Here is a 20,148-nt window from a genome sequence, read left to right as displayed (position 1 = left end):
ACTTGAAAATTTCCCATGGTAATATTTTGACTTGGCTCGCTACACAATTGCTTAGGTATACCTATAATCATCTTTGGATTCACATTAACAGTATTTGGCTTTGATGCACTACATTACTGTAATGCCATATGTGAGACATAACATTCTGATGAAGTTTTTTGTTTTAATATTAGATATTATATAAGCTAATATGGCATTACATGGCTTACTGAGTCTTAAAAAGTATCAGATATATTTATTTATAAGGTGTAAGCAGCTGCACTAAACTAAATGTGACATTGAAACAGTGGAGACAGTCAGAATAGCAGAACTCATAGCAGAGACTAGCTTGATTCTCACCACAGCAACTTTGACCAATCACAGTACAACTTAAATGGCACATCAACTTTGGTCAGTTCTTTTTTTTTTGGAAATCTTTATTTTAAAAAGCTTTTTCTGTATAAATATTGTTTTAACTGACATTTAAGTATGTCTTTATAAAGGAAACTGAATGGGACTCCATCACATTGTCACACTGTCGGTGACCCCCCCCCCTGGGGCTTTACTGCTCTTACAACGGTATATACAAGATGAAACACTGTAATCTGATAAATATTACAGCAGTAAGTGAGACAGTACGTGCTTCTTTGATTTCCAAAATATTTCGTTCTGACACACCTGCCAGAACGAAAGAGAGATTTTGTACAGTATTAAAGAAATCTTAGGCAGCTTAACAATTATTTACAATTGAAGATTTAGAGTGTGGGTACACTGAACAAGGCTAGATTTGGGTTTCACACAGAATATACTGTCAGTAGCTTACAAAGAGTTCTTTGTAAATGCTTTATATGCTTTGAAAATGAACTGTCCAGCAGGACAAAAAAAAATCTCCCAACCAATTTTAATGCTTGCTCCCCAAATTTTATTTTCCAGATATAATGCAGAGAAATTTTATTTTAAACTGGCTTTGAACTCTGTGATTCCATTTTTCCATCTATTTGTAGTGTTTAACTAAGATTTATGAAAATGTCACCTGTCGTTTGGAAAGAAGAGGTCTGACACAACATATGTTCCAACACATGCCGTAATGATTCTGCTGTTCAGAAGCAATTCATTAACTCTGTACTGTACTTGTGTAATGTCTCTGGTCTCTGCACATGCTTGAGCTCATAGCCAAATGATTTGTAATTACCTAATTATGTCTATGCAAATAGTCATCTCATTTGCATAAACCATGCTTGGAGGACTGGAAGCAAATAGACGCAAGAGGAACGTTTTCTTTGTGTGTGTGTGTGTGTGTGTGTGTGTGTGTGTGTGTGTGTGTGTGTGTGTGTGTGTGTGTGTGTGTTTTGTTGTATTTTTTTCCTGCACAGCTTTGATCCACTAGAAATACTTCCACGATAAACTATTTGTGCTGCTGTTTATTGTCAAACATGTAGCTATAATTTACCATTAAAAAAAGTTTAAAAGTTGTTTAATTGCGCAGATGTATTGACACTTTTACTGCATTCCATTCTGAAATTTGTTCACAAGGAGATGCTGAATAATAAACGGGCTCTGTATGAGTTATGAAATGATGGCAATCATATGGTGATAAGATCGTCAGACAAATCATCTAATCAAAGAAATTACTACTTTTTTTTTTTCATTTATAATCAATTCAGCCTCCTTGCTGTGAGACACGGTCCTGCGCTGTTAAATGACAGATGTCTGATGGACGCCACTAATGTAGCAATCCCTGTGCCACGGCGGAGGGCCATCTCTTCAGGGGGAAAGCAATAATCCAATTAGCTCGACGCCGACTTCAATTATCTGATTTAGTTTGTGGAATCGACTCCAGGTCACAGAGAATCAATAAAGACTTGGAAGCCTCTTTATTTAGACTTACAGTGAAAAAGTCTTTATGTTAGTGTGACACATTAAAACACTGATGGCATTACAGCATAAAAAAACATTATAGAATCCAAACAGTGAACTTAAAGAAGCCAATATGTAAAAGAAAACAAAAGAGAATTAAATATAAAAAAAAAAAAGAATAATTGCAAGAACCACGGTAGAAATCCATTTTTCTTGTCCAATATACCTTCAGGTACAATAACTAATGCATTTGATTATAATTTGTGATTTTCAGACTCAAATGTTGTTGTACTTGTGTTTTCATCTTTTTAAAAACCTGAACAAAGCTAATTATTCTGTTGGCTGCCCAGGCAATAAATTGGAGGCATTAAAACACTTTCATTATGGAGATTAAAAAAGCAACGGATGGCTGGTTTCTTAAACTGATGAGTATACAAGGCAAAACAAATCCAATTCTCCATGCATAGTAATGCACACGTGAAACATCGCGTAGCCACTGAGGAAACACGCGACTATATGCAGCAGGAATCCTTTATGTGTGACCCAGGTACGGTCGTTACGTGCAGCTCCAGTACACAGTGCGGCAATTCAGCGCCGTGTAAGCAGAGGTTAAAGTGTTCATCTCACAGACAGTAAATCTAAGCATGAACCGCGTGTCAAAGGTATCGCTGCTATCTCACAGGCACCTGCAATGATGAGCTTGTACAAGCACCATTAGTGCTTCTGTTATTACTCAATTGTTGCGGTTAGCACATGGCTAACAGAGGAACCATCACCTTCTCGCATTAACATAAGCATTAACCTCCTGACCATATCAATCTGGGAGCCTAAGGTCAACAAGTTCTTGCCAATTAGACGTAAATTAACACAGCTCTGCCAGTGGGTGGACAAGGAAGCACACAATTTAAAGCCAATGGAGGCACAAACTGTGAGGAATGACCAAACTATGATTTCCCTCAATTAACATGGTATAATAAAAAGGAAATTATAGTGTAATGGCCATAAAGCTAAAGAGGAAGGAACAGATAAAGATACACATCTACGTCCGACATTAAATGGATCATGAAACTGTTCGGTTACAGATTCATTCGCAACTTGATGGCTTCTTGCAGCAACACAAAAGCACTTTAATTAGCAAAACGTTTCTTCAAGATACAAAAATAGATGGCAAATTGTTCTTTTTTTTGTTTTTATTTATTTATTTATTTACTAACTACACTGGACTTGAGTATAGTTTTTTTTTAAGTACCGGCATTTGAGTATTTACATTGTTATTACATAGTTAATTAAAAGTTCTACTGCATTGCAGAAGCAAATATTGCACTTATCTCCCTGCACATGAGCTGATTTCATATTTAAATTATGTTTTAATCTAATTAAACAATAAGTTAAGAGTCCTGGAGAAATACAAGACTGACTCTGAGCTGAAATCCTCACATGAACGTCACTAAAACGACTTTCATCTTTCATCTCAGAAAGATGGCTGTTTGTTATGATCCTGAAAAACGTGTTCACACATTCATGTGTGGCAGCCTCGACCACTGCAACAATGTAGTCCAGTAAATATTCTTTCAAAAACATTACAGGCAGGCTGCTGCTTTTCCATACTGCTGCTACAAGGTTATTAATCACATTTAATGATGGAAAGCAGATGATGCCAGTTTTATCAGCAGTACACTGCTTCTCTTTTTCAGCCTTCAGTGGTCTTGGACCATGTTACACCGATGCCAGTCACTTTATGTCCCAAACTGTTCACTACCAATCATTCCTCACAGAGAAATGATTGGGAATGCAGCAGTTATTGTTAATTCCCCCCATTCTCAAAATTGGTACATCCTAATTTAAAATATTAGAAAAGCAAACTGAGCAGCTCGCTCCATGATACATTTGATGACACGCTTCTTCTATCTGGCACTTAGCTGTATTGCTAAAGAATAATAGCTGTATTTAGGGCCACATCTAGAGCCACCTAGGTAGATGATTATTTAAACATTAGTATATCTCCCCTTTACTTGAGAAGACTATTGTAGAATAGATAAGATTGAAATTTCAGTCAGAAAATAGTGCTTCTATCACTCATACAAGAAAGGGTGTTTCTATTACAGTGGATTGATACTTCTGTCTTAAATTTTTTGTTGCAGGAACGTCGTAACCACAAACACTTCCGAAACCCTATGCCATAACCTGATGTGCTTTAGAAACGTAACTATATACGTACGTGCTATTTTCATTGACGCAGCCCTCACAGATATAAATGCCGGCAATGGAGTCGGTTACGAGTGTAGACTACGTCGTAAGCCCCACATAGATTAGGCGTAGAAGCATAATCCAGGCGATACCCTGTCCAATGATTTCATAATAGTGGAGGGAAATATTTATTATGTAGTTGCACTGTGTATCATTTGGAAGTCCATTTCTCCCTCCATTTCTCTCTCCTTCTCCTGCTTCGTCTCAATTTCATTTTTTACGGACTTATATTTGTGCATAACAGAAACTTTAATATTACAATGAGTTTCTTTTCTTCTTTTAATATGTTTGTGCTTTGCCTGTTTTCAGACTCAGCAGGGCTTCCAGTCTGGCTCACTCTTGTTATACATTAAACACTATCCTTTTGAATAGTGACCTACTACAAAAATCTATTGGGGCTCTGTGTCATGTTAGCATATCTATTTTGTCTGATTTATCATTTATTTTTGTATACCCCTGTACTAAGGTATTTGTTTGACCTGCAAAAATCAAACTGGAACCTCAAAGAAAAGACAGTGACCCCAGGATGGTGATTCCTCTATTGCTGTGCATGTGCAGCAGATGCACCACCGAGGACCTGTGGACCAGATTAGCACCTCGGGGGGTTTTGGTGCTGAGCCCAGCTGTGCTGTCTAAAAGGCAGTCTGCTGCCCAGGCTGTATTCTGTCTAAGCCCTTCAAAGACCTCTGAAGACCAGTGTGGCAAACCCTTTGAAAGGACTTAGCAAACAGCTCTTCACCTTGAGGACTCTTTATTTCATCTATTTGTGTGAACGCTTCACTGAAATGACAGGGCGCAGAGGTACATAAGGTGAGCTATTGTTTTGGTGTGTAGGATGTGCTGTGTTGTGGCGTATGCATGCATCAGGCAGTCACTTAAAGAAGTGCTTGCCGTTCCCGTGAATTAACGAGCAGTTGGGAAGAACAGGCCAAGGCGGTGCCATCTGTAAATGTCACAGGCACTGCTTGCTCATTTTACACATCATTAAAGCCAATATTCCTAACCTGTATCAGAGCAATCAGGAGCAGGCCATTACTGCGACAGGGGCCCCAGGGGAACCACGACCAAACTCAGAAAGAAAAGAGCAGAGAGGAAGAGAGAGATAGAGCACACTCTTTATCTATCTGACACACAATTCTGCACACTTTTACACGCACACACTTGTGCTCAAACAAACGAGGAGCACACCTTCCAACAATAAACAAACACATGAAATCAGCACCAATACCACCACCCTAATAGCTAGTGCATTTAACAACAGAGCAGAATGAAAACAGGGCCAATTATACATGTATCTGTGGGCAGTGTGTATAGAGCCCAAATGAGAATCTTGTTATTCCTTTCCCTCTGTACTGTGGCGCTCAGAAAGCTAAGCCATTACAAGAGTGGAGGCTCCAGGGACAGCTTTCGGAAATGAGAGCGAGTCAGGGAGTGACAAAACAAAGTATTGAGATAAACACCCACCATTAGCACAGGCAGTTAAACCTCCATTTCCTAATCCCCAGCTGGACTCCAGAGGATATTAACCCTTAGTTTACTAAGGTGCAGGACAACAGGATACTGGATTACGCTGGACTCTCAATAAAAAAAACTTTAACAGACTATTGGCTGACCCAGGCTAGCATTCTGGAGAAAAGTGTAGTTAAATCTGAGACAGAACATGGTCCAAAAAAGTTTTAATAAATGAATTAAATAGAAGAGAAAAAAAAGATAAAGCATTTTTTTAAGAACAATTAAACTTTTTGCAGCGAGCACTTAAGTTCATTACAAGTTGGGTTGGTGCACTGTATGCATTTAACATCACTGCCAGTTGGTTTTGTTTCTTTGTCCTGTTACTATCAGGTAAAAATGTAATTAATTCCAGATTATTAGTAAGTTTCTTCAGCCCATTCATACCTATTCTTTAGCCATGATGATCTAAAACGTGCAACACTGGTATTAAAGCCTTTTTATTTTTCAGTGTTTGCTTATTTAAATCTGTTTCACGTTCATATACTCAAAGTAAAATTATTTGATTCCATTGAGTCTACTGTGGCAGACTGACAATAAGATCAAATTTGGTTTAAATGGTATACTGGATGTAAGATGACCTACAGTTTTAAAACAAAGTGAAGTCCTTAATAGAAGAATGACTAAAAATCAGCATTCTAGCCCTGATGGTCAAACTGATCCACACTTTTATAAACAGAAATAATTTCCCCGTTTCTCTCCTTTCACTGCTGATAAAATTGAGTCGAGTGCTTTCAGCCACTTTAAACTCAATCAGCTCAAATTTAAAATTAAACTACTCGATGATTTAAAGTGATTATTCCATTTCTACACTTTAAAATTAATTTGTGAAATAAAGTACACTGAATGCAGTTCTGCTCTGTCACAAACAAATGCTCTACAGCTCATGTGAGCTTAAGACTACACGTCTTAAAATGCCTATTTTAGTCTCCTTGTACAAAATTACACTACATTTACAATTCAAATAAAAAATTTAAAAAAGGGGGAGGTTTTATCTTACAACTAGAAGGGCACTTAGTAGAGTGCATATCTCACCCACCCCAAATTTTCTATGTGCCAATACTACGCTGCAATAGATACCACCCAATGTTGTCACACTCCATCACATTCAACTATATTTTGGTGTTAGTTGCATGTCACTGGGTTTATTTCTTAATCTACAGGGTTTTTGACCTTATAATTTTCAGCATTCTGGATCATTAAACCCAGAATCTCCCTTTGATCATTAATAAACTATATGTTCTATGCTATATGGCAGAATTTATGTTGCACCCTAATTCTTTTTAGAGGATTGTGACTTATATGCACATATGTGAATATTGTGTCTATCTCACAGTGGTAAAGAATCCTTTCACAAAATCCTGGATCCAGACTGTGATCCGGATCACCACCAAAATTTAAACAATTGTTGTTTGTACCACCCCTTGTACCGCTTCTGATTGCATATTAGGACTATGTCATCTTAATGTGAAATGTTGAGATGGTTATCAATTATCATGTTTGAGACTTTAATACTTTTGCCATAGATTCAGTGCAATACACTGAGGGTCTACTACTTGAGCCCTATTTTGAGGCTGTATTTGTTTACATTTAGGAAATTTAACTATAAATGTCTAATTTCTATTAAAATATTCTCTTGTTATCTACCACTGGTATTGGTACCAGCTGTTACTTTGATACTGAACAAAACACAAATGGACTTTAAGATGCACCTTTTACTATAATTTCTAATCAGGCTTTTAAATATTTATTCTCAGATACTAAGAAAGTCACGCTGAATCTAAAGATATAATTGCAATGTAAGAGATTACTTTGACTTTGACACAACTAACTTAATCGTTCTTGAAAGACCTACATGCAAATACTTTTTCTAAAGCGTGCATTGTTCCCCAAAGTATCCAAACTTATGTGCAGTTTGATCCGACTGTTTGATTTGATGTATGAAGACCTCATCCACCCTCTGTACACTAAACACATTCAGGCTCATACTTGCTTTCTTCCTAATTTCTGTGACCTTAGCAAGAATAAATATCGTTCCCTATAAAACTGGAAGCCTCAGCAAGGAATGTCTCATCACAGTTCCCCTCCATTCCGACACCCTCCTCTATGTTCACATTGGACAAGCTAAACTCCCCAAAACAATGAGCATTTGATACACTTTCTTTAAAAGAGAAATACATTAATGATGCTCCCTGACAGTCTGCATTAATCAGAGGGGGCTCCCCCTGAACACAACTCTTTATCGGCCATCGATTTTCCAGTGGGTTTATGGCGAGCGACACATCGAGAGAGCTCGTCGCCGGGCGGCTGCTGGGAAACACATTACGGGGCTGTCAGTTGTCTCGCCATGCATCCTGCATCATTCTTTAAGCACATGAGAAGTTCATTACACCGCACAGCTCTGACAGTGCATAGGATATTAGGGACTGTGTCCTTTGTGCCTATTCTTGGTGCAAGTGCAGCACATTAGACGTAACAGAGAATTTAGACTTTATCCAAATATGGCTTTACATTGATTGAGAAAATATGGCCTTACATTAGTTTGAAATAAAATCATTTTGAGGCTTTATAAAAGTTCAAGTGCAAGTGTGTACAAAGGATGAATGAAACCCATTTAAATGTATGCACCCATCTGCTGAGTGTGTAGCCTGGAATCTTCATACTAATGAACTTAAGGTTTTAAAATGAGTCTAAATTTCTCTCGACTTTAGCGGTGATTTGGAGAAGCTTCGCTAAGTATTGTAGTGCCATATTTGGAAATTATGTTGCAGCAACTGTCTCTCCAGGCTCCCATGTACATCCTACACGTCCCATGTTGACCAAAATGATTTCTCACCTTAAGACGCTCACGCTGTTTTGATTTATGATCCTTCACAACTACTAAAATTCAATTTCAGCCTGCATTGCATGCTTCTGATTTGCCCCGTAAATGAGATAAACTGATAGCAATTTATTCAAGGATCCCACCTCATCTCTCCTCTCTCTCTCTCTCGCTCTCTTTCCTGTTCTTTTAACAGGAGACACAACTCACATCCCAGACTTGGGTGAATCCAATATTTAAGCGATACGTCTGTATTCCAGAGCATTCAGCAGAACAGACAAGCTGATGCTAATAGAAAAGCTTGCAGAGAACAATGAGAGAGACAGAAAACAATGTGCATGTTTGATGATGTGAGAAACATTGAGAATCTGCCTCCTCCTGTCTGATTACTCTTATACTTCCATCTCTGAAGTAAGCCTATGTGGTATACTTATTGCTGCGATACAAACGGGTTTGATACCAGCCATCACTGAGTGAATACTTTAATGTGACTGTGTAATTCGGTCGATCTAAGTAATATCAAATAAAATTGAACTAATGGATATCTTGAAAAAATATGGTGGAAATCACAGGACGCTTGAGAAGATATACAGCATCTCATCCCATTTCTAAGTTTGAAATGTAAATAAAACAGAATGCAATGATTTGGAAATCACTTAAAGCCCATGTATAATTGAAAATAGGCCAAAAACATATCAAATGTTGAAACTGCTAAATCGCACTGCTTTTGAAGAGCATATAATGTTTTTGAATTTGATGCCAGGAACGTGCTTCAATAAACTTGGGACAGGGGCGACAAACGACATTCCACTACAGACAAATGCAAAATCTGGTGAAACACGTCACAGATAATTAGGTTAATTGGGACCATTCCTGAATATACAAAGGCCAGCTCCAAGAGCCTTTCAAAAATAAGATGGAGTGGATTTACAGCCCTGAGAAAGACTTTTTGGGCACACAGTTTAACAACTTAAGAATAGAAAAATCTGAGAAATTTGGGGATTTCATCATTATGGTGCACAAATTTAAAAGATTCAGAAAATCCATAGAAATCTGTGTAAGCTAGGGAGAACACTGAAAACAAAAAACAAATGACTGTGACCTTTTTGCGCCAACTCTGCACTGCTTTAAATGACTGCACGGCAAAACACATCACCGCACCCAAAATTGCAAGCTGCAATTTGCCGTGCAAAGAAAGAAACAGACAGAAGATCCCGGGGTCCAGGCTTATTTAAGATGAACACAGGTAAAGTGGAAAACTGTCCTGTGATTCGATTCAAACTAAAGTTTTAATTAATAATTAGTGATAGTATCGGACACATTAGGGCACATGGCATTGGTAACTTGCAAATCTGTGAAGGCACCATAATGCTGAATGATAAACACAGATAGATTTTAGAGCAAATTGCCTGCTATCCAGGCAGCAAGACAATGCTGCATATTAAAACGTGGCACAACAGTAAAAAGGGTGCACACATTGAAAATATACTGAATATTTTAAGATCCCAAGTACTGTGCTCAGTAGGACTACCACTACTGATGCTGATGTCACCACACACTACCCCAGCAATAAAAAGGGCACCACTTATCTCATACCACTTATCTCTGTGATGCTGATGATGTTCCCTCTATATAACAATGTGGTCAGCAGACCCATTCAGACTTTAAAGAGAAGCTGTCAGAGACCATGATAAAAAAGTATAATGATTATAAATGCTAAGCCCCATTTAGGAGGCGTCAATGCCATTGTTGTTGTTATCCACCGTATCAATCTTGTTGATTGATCATCCCGCTCTGGTGACATCAGTTTTATGGCCTCTGAAATGCGCCTCAGTGTTTTCACAATGCCATCCAATTAGACTAGTCCATTCATCATTGGACTGAAGAATCATTATTAATTGGGTGGAGAGTCGACTGCCACTCCCCTGCTGAGGAGGGCCACATTCGCTATTCATACAACAGTAAAATAAATGGGAGCTTTGAGGGTGAACTGTGCAGGGGGCCACAGGGAGATACAAAACTACACACCTTTATGTATATCATAGGCAACAACCAAATTCAGCCAAAATAAGGAAGATCACATGCACTTCTTTCATGATGACTATGAAATTTTATCAGCGGGTACAGAAGATGACCAAATTTGAATGTGATTACTGAATTGCATATATTTAAATAAAAACAGTAAATGGATACAAAAACTTTCTATAGTTTTTGCATTTATCCATACAGCAAAGCTTTCGCCTGCCAGTTAGGGTTTGGTCTGTTTTTCAGATCTATGTATGTACAGAACAACCAATAACCAAACATCTGCAGATGAAAGAATTAGATGGTATTAGATGGTAGATTTATATGTACAGACTCTACTTTTTTATACTTGCTCTACAAAAGGAACCTGAGTCTCTATAATAGTGAGTATTTTGCCAGTCAGTCCCCTGTGTAGCACTTGAAAGATTTTTTTTTTTTTTTTTAGAAGTTTTATCATCTAGCTAATGTAGCATTGTAACTTTTCATACCTTCATTGCCTGCAGATAAGCCATCTGGCTTTGTGATGCCTGTGCTCTTTTTCCGTCTGTGTTTCTTGCGGTTTGCGTGTGGCGAGGGAGGTGGCTCAAGCTTCGGACTCGTTGCGCTGCCCACACTGGAACTAGTTGGATCACTCATCCCATTAGCTGGAAAAAAAACAAACAAACAAACAAAAAAAAAACACACACACACAAGATGAGGAAAACAATCGTTTTTGAATAGTTAAAGAATAAAAAAACATTCTGGATTTTTATCCTTATCCTTAAGTTTAATTTTCATTATATGATCACGAACTTGATAATTATAGTTCTGACATCAATCCTCACCAAACAAATACAGGTATGATGGTACAGGTATGTTACTTCACTGATTTTAGTTAGTTTTTAACCTAATTAAATGCAGCTGTCCCACTGGTGGATAATTCATACCTTTCTAAGCTTCTTTTAGACAGAATGAATTCTAGTCAACATAGCATTTCCAAACAGTAGAAAAAAAGACGATGATTTATCCGAGAACCATGAAGAAAAATTTGTCTTAGATGTGAAGTGTTGTAAAAAGAATTTACATTATGATTTGACTTCTGGAGCTTATGCGGGGAAAGAATACACAGAGTAATGAATTCACAACTACTGAAAGAGAAGTTCGGCTGTGCCAGTTAAGAAAAATAAGGTCATGCAGGATTGTCTGTCTTTTGGTATGGTGATGCATAATACATATATATAAACAAAAAAAAAAAGGACCGCAGAAAATGGATGAAAAGCAAATGCCGGGTTAAAGAATTAAAAAATGACTCGATAAAATATTCACTAGAATTTTCCCTGGTAGATCTGTATCATCATGGTGGCTGTTTGTGGAAAATGAAGACTTAATGCGCTTTACGAGGACCATATATGTGTCAAAATTATTCCATGAATTGCTCACAAGCTGCACAAAGTGAGTTACAAAAGTAGAGGTTAAAATGAGGAATAGAGCTATTCCTTTGCAGATAAAATGGTGTGATTCATTTGAATTTGGTCACATGTCTTAAAAAGGGAGAAAAAGTATGTCTCAGTGTGTAAGCATGTTAATTCTTGTGAAATGACGCCGAGTATTAATTATTGTGTTTACAGTAAGGGGAGTTCAACATGGCTTTGAGTGCTCTAAAAGTAACTGTGTAACAACTCCAGCTTTGGATGGTCTGAAGGACAGGTATGGGGCTATCACTGAACAAATGGTTACCTAAGCTGGCCTGCGGCAAAGCTCTCTATATGACTGTCTGAGAGTGACAGGGGGCTAAGAGTCGGCTTTGTTTCTTGTAAGTGATTTTATAAATGTGATATTAACCTGTGCTACCGTTGGGCAAAGGGATAGGAGGGATGGGATGATAGGAGGGGGTTGTCAGCTTGCCATCTTTCTGATTTCCTGACATTTGACATCACTTTCCCTTCTTTCCCCCTCCGGATGCCATTATGAATCTCGGAGCTGGGGCCAGGGGCCTGGGGGAAGCAGGGAGGGAGGGCCAGTAGATGGGCCCCATATTGCTCTCATCTTACCACCCTGTGTGGTGCTGGCAGCCTCCTCCATTGTCTCCCATCAAAAGCTCATTGTAGTGTGGCAAACTCCATTCATTTCCCTGTGCACCGTCCCAGCCCCAGGGATGGAGTGCAGGAGGACAAGGGGCTCAGGGATTATTGCTGTTGTCGTTGCCAGTTGCACATGCTATAATGTGCGGCACTGTGCCATTAGCTAGTGTACAACATTAGGCCTAATTCGGTCATTACCTTTGGGGAGATGGGGCTGTCTTGGAGGAGTAAGATGGGCTCAGCAGGGGACTGAAGATGCCTGAATGAGGGGGGGAGTGGAGCTCACAGGATCACTGTTTGAAAGTGAGCAAAATATAGGCGACGACGACACCTGAGACAAACATCATTATGTCTGCCCTGCAAATTATTCTTAATGAGAGTTAATGTATACAAACTGTGAAGTCATTACTGGGAAAAATTAACAAATTCATTAAAATGATCTCTAATTTGTTTGAAAACATAGAAGCGTCTTTAAAAATTATCTTAATATTTCAGCATCAATAGCAACGTATTGATTATATGCCATCACATTAATAAACATAACATTAGTGCATGAGCTGGAGCCCATATATTAGGCTCTCTGGTGTTTTGAATGGCAGCACGCAGCCACACATGTAGCAGCTCCTAGTCGAGGCGTCTGTTTCAATTTCCCTGCTCTCTTACAACAGCCCCCCTGAGACGAGTCATTAGCTGGCTCAGACAGCTGGGGGCACAGGGGTCCTCCAATGCGCCCCCCCCCCCCCCCCCCCCCACCACCCCCCACCCTCTGTTTCCTCCTCCCTCTCCATACCAGCGTCTGTCCCGCCAGCACAGCTCCGTATGGCGGGTGGAAGACTCGAGCTCCAACCTGCCTCCAAAGTGACAGCCAGCATTTGTTTAATGTCGCTTGAGGTTAAAGGGGAGGGCTGCCCCTTAGGGGCCCACACCGTGTCATAAACACCTCTAATTATCAATTTTTGCCCTTAATGTTGTGGAAAATGACCTCGGCCCTGTTCTCTCTGCACCTGAAACATATATATAAAGGTATACACCTCCCTTTGCATGCTCTGTTTATAACATACAAGTAGGAGCAGGACATCTAAAACTACAGTACACATCACTAAGCAACAATAGCAAAGCACGTGAGATATAATAGTTTTATATAAAGTCCCTAAGTGGTTCTCAGCTCTAAATGATGCATGGCAGGTTAATTAAAATTTCTTAAGTTGACAATTATGAAGTTGAAAGCAAACTGCTAGCACGGAATTCACTGTGGCATTATTAGATGGCTGTTAGCGTGTATGAGGGCCATCAGGATCAAGCTGGGTAATGAAGCACACTGGGGACCAGAAGTCTCTTTACCACTCAGCCAAGATCACCTGGGCAGCAGAGTAGGTACGAGGCTAACCTGTGATTACAGTGTATTGCACTCCCAGCACAGAGATCACAGCTTAAAACATGCTTCAGAATGGAGGCTGTGGGTGAGACAGAGGGCGCTGCTAACATCTTTACCAACGCTACGCTGAAAATGAATAAGAATGAAAAATGGTGAGAGAGTGATCAGCGCGCGCGGTGGTGGTGGTGGGGGGGGTCATGAGAATGGGGGGGGAGTCATTTCATTGTTATTCAAGAGGCTCTGGGTAAGGAGCACTATGATTCCGCCAGGCCCCTTGACATGGCAGCCCTGCCTGTCCTCAATCAAAGCCAACGGCTGCAATTAATGGCAAAAATTAGAAACAATCACCGCCTCCCCCTTATTATCCTCAATTAGAGCGTACTAATCAAGGCCTGATCGCGCTCTGCTGCTCTCTCCAAACTAAATGTCAAACTTCATTACGGCCTGGCGTAGAAATCAAACGCCCCACATGCCATCACCCTCGCACTGGGAGGGCCAAGGTGTAAAACACAGTGCCACAGGAAAAGGCTATCTGTGCATTAAGTACCTGTGTGCTGATGTGCAAACTCAGACAAGAAAAAAAAATCCCACATATATAAATAAATTAGCACAGTGAAAAATAAATTGGAGCACAGTGCTAAAAAGGGAAGCAATGCAAACTTTGCACAGACTAAGATTTTGGTAATCAGCGCAGCATTGTCAGTAAGTAATGATGCTTCAGCTTAAAATTCACATGGTTAAAAAGCTGTCCTGCAATTAACAATTCCTTCAGTTATTACAGGTTAATCTGATGAATATTTCTTAGTTAAATCAATCAATCAACTCTTTGTTCCATTAAATGTCAGGTAAGAGTTAAAACATTTCCAGGGTCACTTTTTTTTAACCTGACAAAACTATTTTACACATTTAATATAAAAAAAATTGGATAAAGTATTTCCATAAATACTATTGCCAATTCATTTTTTGTTGATAAACAAACTATGAACAGACTAAACATCACTCTAAGGTTGTTTTATTTAATCAGGAAACTTGAGCATAATTTCACCTGTTTTAGGGCATTAGAACTGTGGCCCGGGACATCAATGACACTGAACTGCAGCAGTCATTTGACTTTGACTTTCACTCACGCATTGACAAAGACTTAAGTTATTGTCATCAGCCAGCCTATCAATTGACTGTTTGAGCCTCTTGCTTTTAATTCAGGCTCAAAGATTGAGGTGTATGAAGGAGACCAGGATCTAAACAAGCATCCGGTGCATTAAGAATGAGTGTCTTTATGAATGCAAGCAATAGAAAAATTGGGCCAGAATTTAATCAAAAATCTGCGCTCAATATTCAAGAGATGCTACTACCACCTCTGCTTCTGCCTTTGTTCAATAGGTTTACAAATGAGGGCATTCTTTAAATAATATGGAAATGGTTACCTGGCTAAGATGCATTCATTCTCCGGTGAATCATCAATCTGCTGTTTTTGCATCTCAGAATCACATTTTATGTTAACCTGCAACCTTCACCAAGGATAATGGAGTGATTGGGCTTGGTTGGAGTCAATTCAAATGGCAAAACATGAGCACCCGTTACTGTGCAACACCCTCTATTGATTATTGAAGACACATTAGGATGGAAGATAAGAGGGTTGCATTTCAATCAAGTTTGTGTTGTGACAGTCTGGCATCACTTTACATTGCAGATGTACTCTGCTACTTTAATTCAGATTCTTAAACTGTAAGGAGACATCAACAGAAAGATATTCAGCAAAGTTTTTGATGCTGCGTTCGGTGTAAGCCTTTAACTGTCTGCACTGACTATGCACTGATTACAGAGACACTTCTCTTCCTCTCTAACATAATCTATCATTTGACACATCGTTTCTACTATTATTTTCAGCTCATTTGCCTCATTCAAGCTCATTTGTGGTTACCTTAAAAGTAGCATGAAAATAATTGAAGAAAATAAAATAATGGAGCAAATTGTATCTGATTTAGTTGAAGACTGGATGCTGGTTAATGAGCTATGTTAATATTAAAGGCTTTACAGTTTACCAAACATGAAAATAGGAAATTCTAGCCTCCTTATTTCCAATAGCACAATGTTTAGGAAGTCGTATTTGTTCTCTGCAGTTTGGCTGCACCCCCCACCCCCCCCAAAAAAAAAAACAACCACACACACACACACACACACACACACATTATAATGCAAACATGCTCTGTGGAATTCACATACAAACAGCCACACACAGAAATTCAGCAAGAACACATACAGAAGACAGAATACACACACACACACACACACACACACACACACACACACACACACACACACACACACACACACACACACACTCATGCTCATTTATTTGAGGACCCCACGAATCTAAGTAATTCTGCTTTGGGCATGCTGCTGATGGGAGACAGGGGTAGGGGGTGATGGAAGTGCCTGCGTCCAGGCAGAATTGATCGTTTGGCAGCTCCAAATGAGAGACAGGCTTGTCTGCGGAACCACGAGGGCCGTGCAGTTGGACTCCAGCAGCGCTCGTAAAGTGCGCTCTTTAAACTGCCGGGGCCCCTGGGAGCCCATGGGGAGGGGGGGAGCCGCCGCCGTGCTAATGAGAACTACCAGAGTGCAAACATGCATGGAAATGACTGTTATTCTGTTGATGTGCATTTAAGTGCTTTTTTACTGCCAACCACAAAGAGAGGGAAATAACTGGTGATGAATGGTACCCCCGAAAAGCATTCATTTTCCTTTTCGGAAGAAAAGAGAGGAAAACAGAAGGAGGGGGGGGCAGAGAGTAAGATGGAAGGTAAAGACAGGATGGGGGGGCAGACATGGTGAATATATTTTCTTACTTCACTCAAGTACAGTGACAGGGCGAAATGTGACAGGGAGGCAATAAGTGGAGATGCATCAACGGCGGAAAGTTAACCTTCACTGTTCACCTCTGAACATGCTGCTTCTATCAAAGAGCAGCAGCCAAAAAGGTCACAGCGATCACAGCCCTAATCAGCTAATTATGAAAATGAGGCTTGTTTCACCTGCCGAAGAAACTCAAGAAATAGCAGCTCCGTCACACCATCACATCAGATCACACAGATCAGGTCCCCTTAAGTTTGTTTTAAATCATTCTGGTCTTTGTAGTAATAATATGTGAATTTTAATTTCCCTGTGCATTATGAGGACTCAGGGAATGAGAGTGTTGAAAGTGTAGGTGGAGGGCTTACGGGCTGCGCTACTTGTACTGGTGTTGATGGCTTCATTCCACTGGTCGGCGCTGGACACAGAGAAGGAGCGCTGGTGCATGCCGTCTTTACTGCCGCCAAACACCGACCCCCCTGTTTGGAGGGATGTGCTGCTATTGGAGTGGGAAGCGCCTGGAAAATAAGTCACAGACAAAGAAAATTAATACTCATTTCTTATTTTGCATACAGCTGTTTGAATTCTTCACTTGCATGATTGTTTTCTTCAAGCTCAAAGGATAATGAGTTAACAGTTTTAGGTAGTTTCTACTGCACAGCAATGCTGCTGCCACCCTATTTGTGCACATATCTCTGTCACACCCCCCCCCACACAGACACACACATACACACAAAAACCCTTTTCCCTCCGCCTCTGCCTCTAATTAGCCCTTAATTAACAAGATACACTCTGAACGCTAATTATCTCGCCTCATCCCTCTGACTGCCACATCGATCTCCACTGGCGTCAGCAGGCGTTCTCCCCCTAACTTCCAATCAGGCAAGCCATGGACGCCTGGCTCTCTTTACTAATTCATGGGCTAGGTTGAACCATGTGGGGTCCTTCCCTCCTGTTCGCGAGTAGCTCCTACAACACATCCTAACTACTCTGAAAAACTCATGCTTCCAGTCATGTGAGTGGAACAGATCCAACTGTCAGAGCCAGAAAATACACTGAAATGAATGGAAGTCTCTCATGTAATATAATATGTTCTAAAAAATAAAAAATAAAAACAACCCAAGCTGATGGTAATAAAGTAATAAAAGTAACATTACATTATGGGGAACATATTCTACTTAAAAGTAGTGCGGGTGTCTAAAAAACAAGATCGTTTTCACAGCGGTTTTGCTATTAAAAAAATAACAGGCTGCACTACGCTGTAAAAATGATCCAATTTAATAAGGCAAATAGACATTGCACCGGCACTTACAAGGTTAAAACGTCAGAGGTTTTGTTATGGAAACCAACAGATTTCTCTGATTTTCTCAACAAAGCTTTCTCATCTTACAGGTAACACACATCAAGGCCTTTTATTCAATAATTACAAGAGAATATCAGTTTCTGATTGAGGTGACAATAACAGAAAATATAGTGTGTGGCTCGTGTGTAAAGTAAACTAAGCGGCACGGGTGCTTGTTAGGATAATATGTCCTACTCATTATCTAGAGTAATAAGTGTATCAAATTCACATAATCATGTCTAATTAGTATCAGTAATTATCTTGTTGGGCCCAGGAATATTAATCTTCAGGTCCCAGAGGGGAGGGAGCAGAATCGCAGCAAGAATGGGAGAGAGAGCGAGGGAATCATGCTGAGGAGCACCGACTAAATTAGCATGCTGAAATCAGAGCGGAGGAGGAGTGGGAGGGGGGAGGAGGAGGAGGGGGAGCGCCTTGGAGTAGGAGAATGGAAAAGAAAATGTGAAACTTTGTTTTTGAAAATGTGACGCATGAATGCTATATTTAAAAATGCACATGGTTTCTATACATTTGCTGTTAGTAAGTTTTTTGTTTTTTTTATGTGATTTGGAAAACACTGCACTACCGCATTTTGCTTTATTTTCTTTTCCATAGCCGACGTTAGTGTTACTCTTCAAAGTTACAGTAATTCTTGCCAGAAAATCAATTTTTCCACTAGTGAAAATCTATTTTAATTCAGAGAGTGCAAAGTTTGACTCTGCGATGCCTTAAAATAGAGAAGAGAGAAAAAAAAAAAGATACAAGGTAACTTCGATTGATATTTAAAATTCAACAATCATGTCTAATTGTCAAATTGGATGCTAATGATTAATGAATTATACATGGCTGTATCCATTAGTCCCCAGAGACCACTCCTGCATAAAGGGGAGGATAATGTAATTACAGTGGAGAAATAATCAGCTTGTGGCATTAAAAGAACACTGTACTCAAAGCTCCAGCCAAGCCCAACTCCTTTACATTTTATAGATTTAACAGCGGCACTGCGGTGGACTGACAGCGACAAAACATTATGAGTCAAACTGAGATCCGACGGATTAATACTCAATTGCAAATCCCTCACAAGTGATTTTGGTGTCAAATAAAATGCTAAATATTAGTAAGTTAATATTCTTTAAAATATAATCAGATTTATTTTTGAGAAATTAACTTATATTTTATGAATGAACCAAAACGTCAGTTTGAGGCCTCATTCTGTCCAGTCTCAACTCAACACTGTTCCAGCCATTTACTTTAAAATTGCTGCAGCCTTTCTGTGTGGAGTTTGCATGTTCTCCCCATGTCTGCATTGTTCTCTCCACCCCTCAAGACCCTCACTTGGATAAGCGGAAGAAGATGGATGGATAGATGGATAGATAAACAGTGATGTAAAGTAAGTAAACCTGTATGTTCAACTACAATTGCTGCTTAACTATAAATATTAGACTACTTTATTTGACATTGTGCACTGCAATATTGCACTTTTTACTCTATTTAGCTCTATTCAGCTGGACTTCTTAAGCTTAGAATAATAGCATTACTATAGCTTAAACACCCAACTGTACAATTAAAAAGGAGCTCAACCTTGTCCTGCTACAACAATAAAAAAAATACTGTTATGTATCATAGTAATGATCTACTCACATAATCATTAATATTGCAGAATATTTTTACTATTGATAATAACACTTATAATGGAGCTTTATTACATTGAGGTACTATTGTATTTACCAGTATAATACTTTTACTAGTGTATTTAGCCATTATAAATAAAAAAAAAGAAAAAAAGTTCAAACTGCTACTTTTCTTCAACATTAAGGATACTGTGAAATACATACATTAAACTTATGTTCATTTCCTGCTTAAACTCTTAACAGTAAAAAACCCACTGTGGACTTTATTGTCATGTATAAAAAGAGATAACAAAAGCCATACAGTTCCTCTACTGCAGGCTATCCAGGGCTCGGGTGTTAAGTACAGGCGATGGATTAGCGGGGAGCAGCTCTGCCTTGCTTCTCATTTCTCTTTAGGCCGGGCCGTCAGTGGGCTGATGAGCCGTGACGAGGCCTGACCCCTCCGTGGAGTT

The 20,148-nt window shown here is 39.4% G+C and overlaps 1 protein-coding gene across 2 annotated transcripts in view; it reads right to left on the bottom strand.

Moving 5' to 3' along the window:
- The window catches only part of agap3 (ArfGAP with GTPase domain, ankyrin repeat and PH domain 3), a 124,053-nt gene that overhangs the window by 17,619 nt on the left and 86,286 nt on the right, over window positions 1-20,148 (bottom strand). For both annotated transcript variants that reach the window (XM_030751527.1, XM_030751526.1), the window contains exons 12-13: window positions 17,095-17,244; window positions 10,927-11,082 (exon numbers count right to left, since the gene is read on the bottom strand). In XM_030751527.1, the coding sequence (XP_030607387.1) occupies window positions 10,927-11,082; window positions 17,095-17,244 (306 nt within the window). The remainder of the gene's footprint in view (window positions 1-10,926; window positions 11,083-17,094; window positions 17,245-20,148) is intronic.

The sequence above is a fragment of the Archocentrus centrarchus genome, chromosome 17 (genome assembly GCF_007364275.1).
Source record: "Archocentrus centrarchus isolate MPI-CPG fArcCen1 chromosome 17, fArcCen1, whole genome shotgun sequence".
Lineage (NCBI taxonomy): Eukaryota > Metazoa > Chordata > Actinopteri > Cichliformes > Cichlidae > Archocentrus > Archocentrus centrarchus.
The sequence above is the reverse complement of the archived record's forward strand: the minus strand, read 5'-3'. Positions and strand labels throughout refer to the sequence as shown.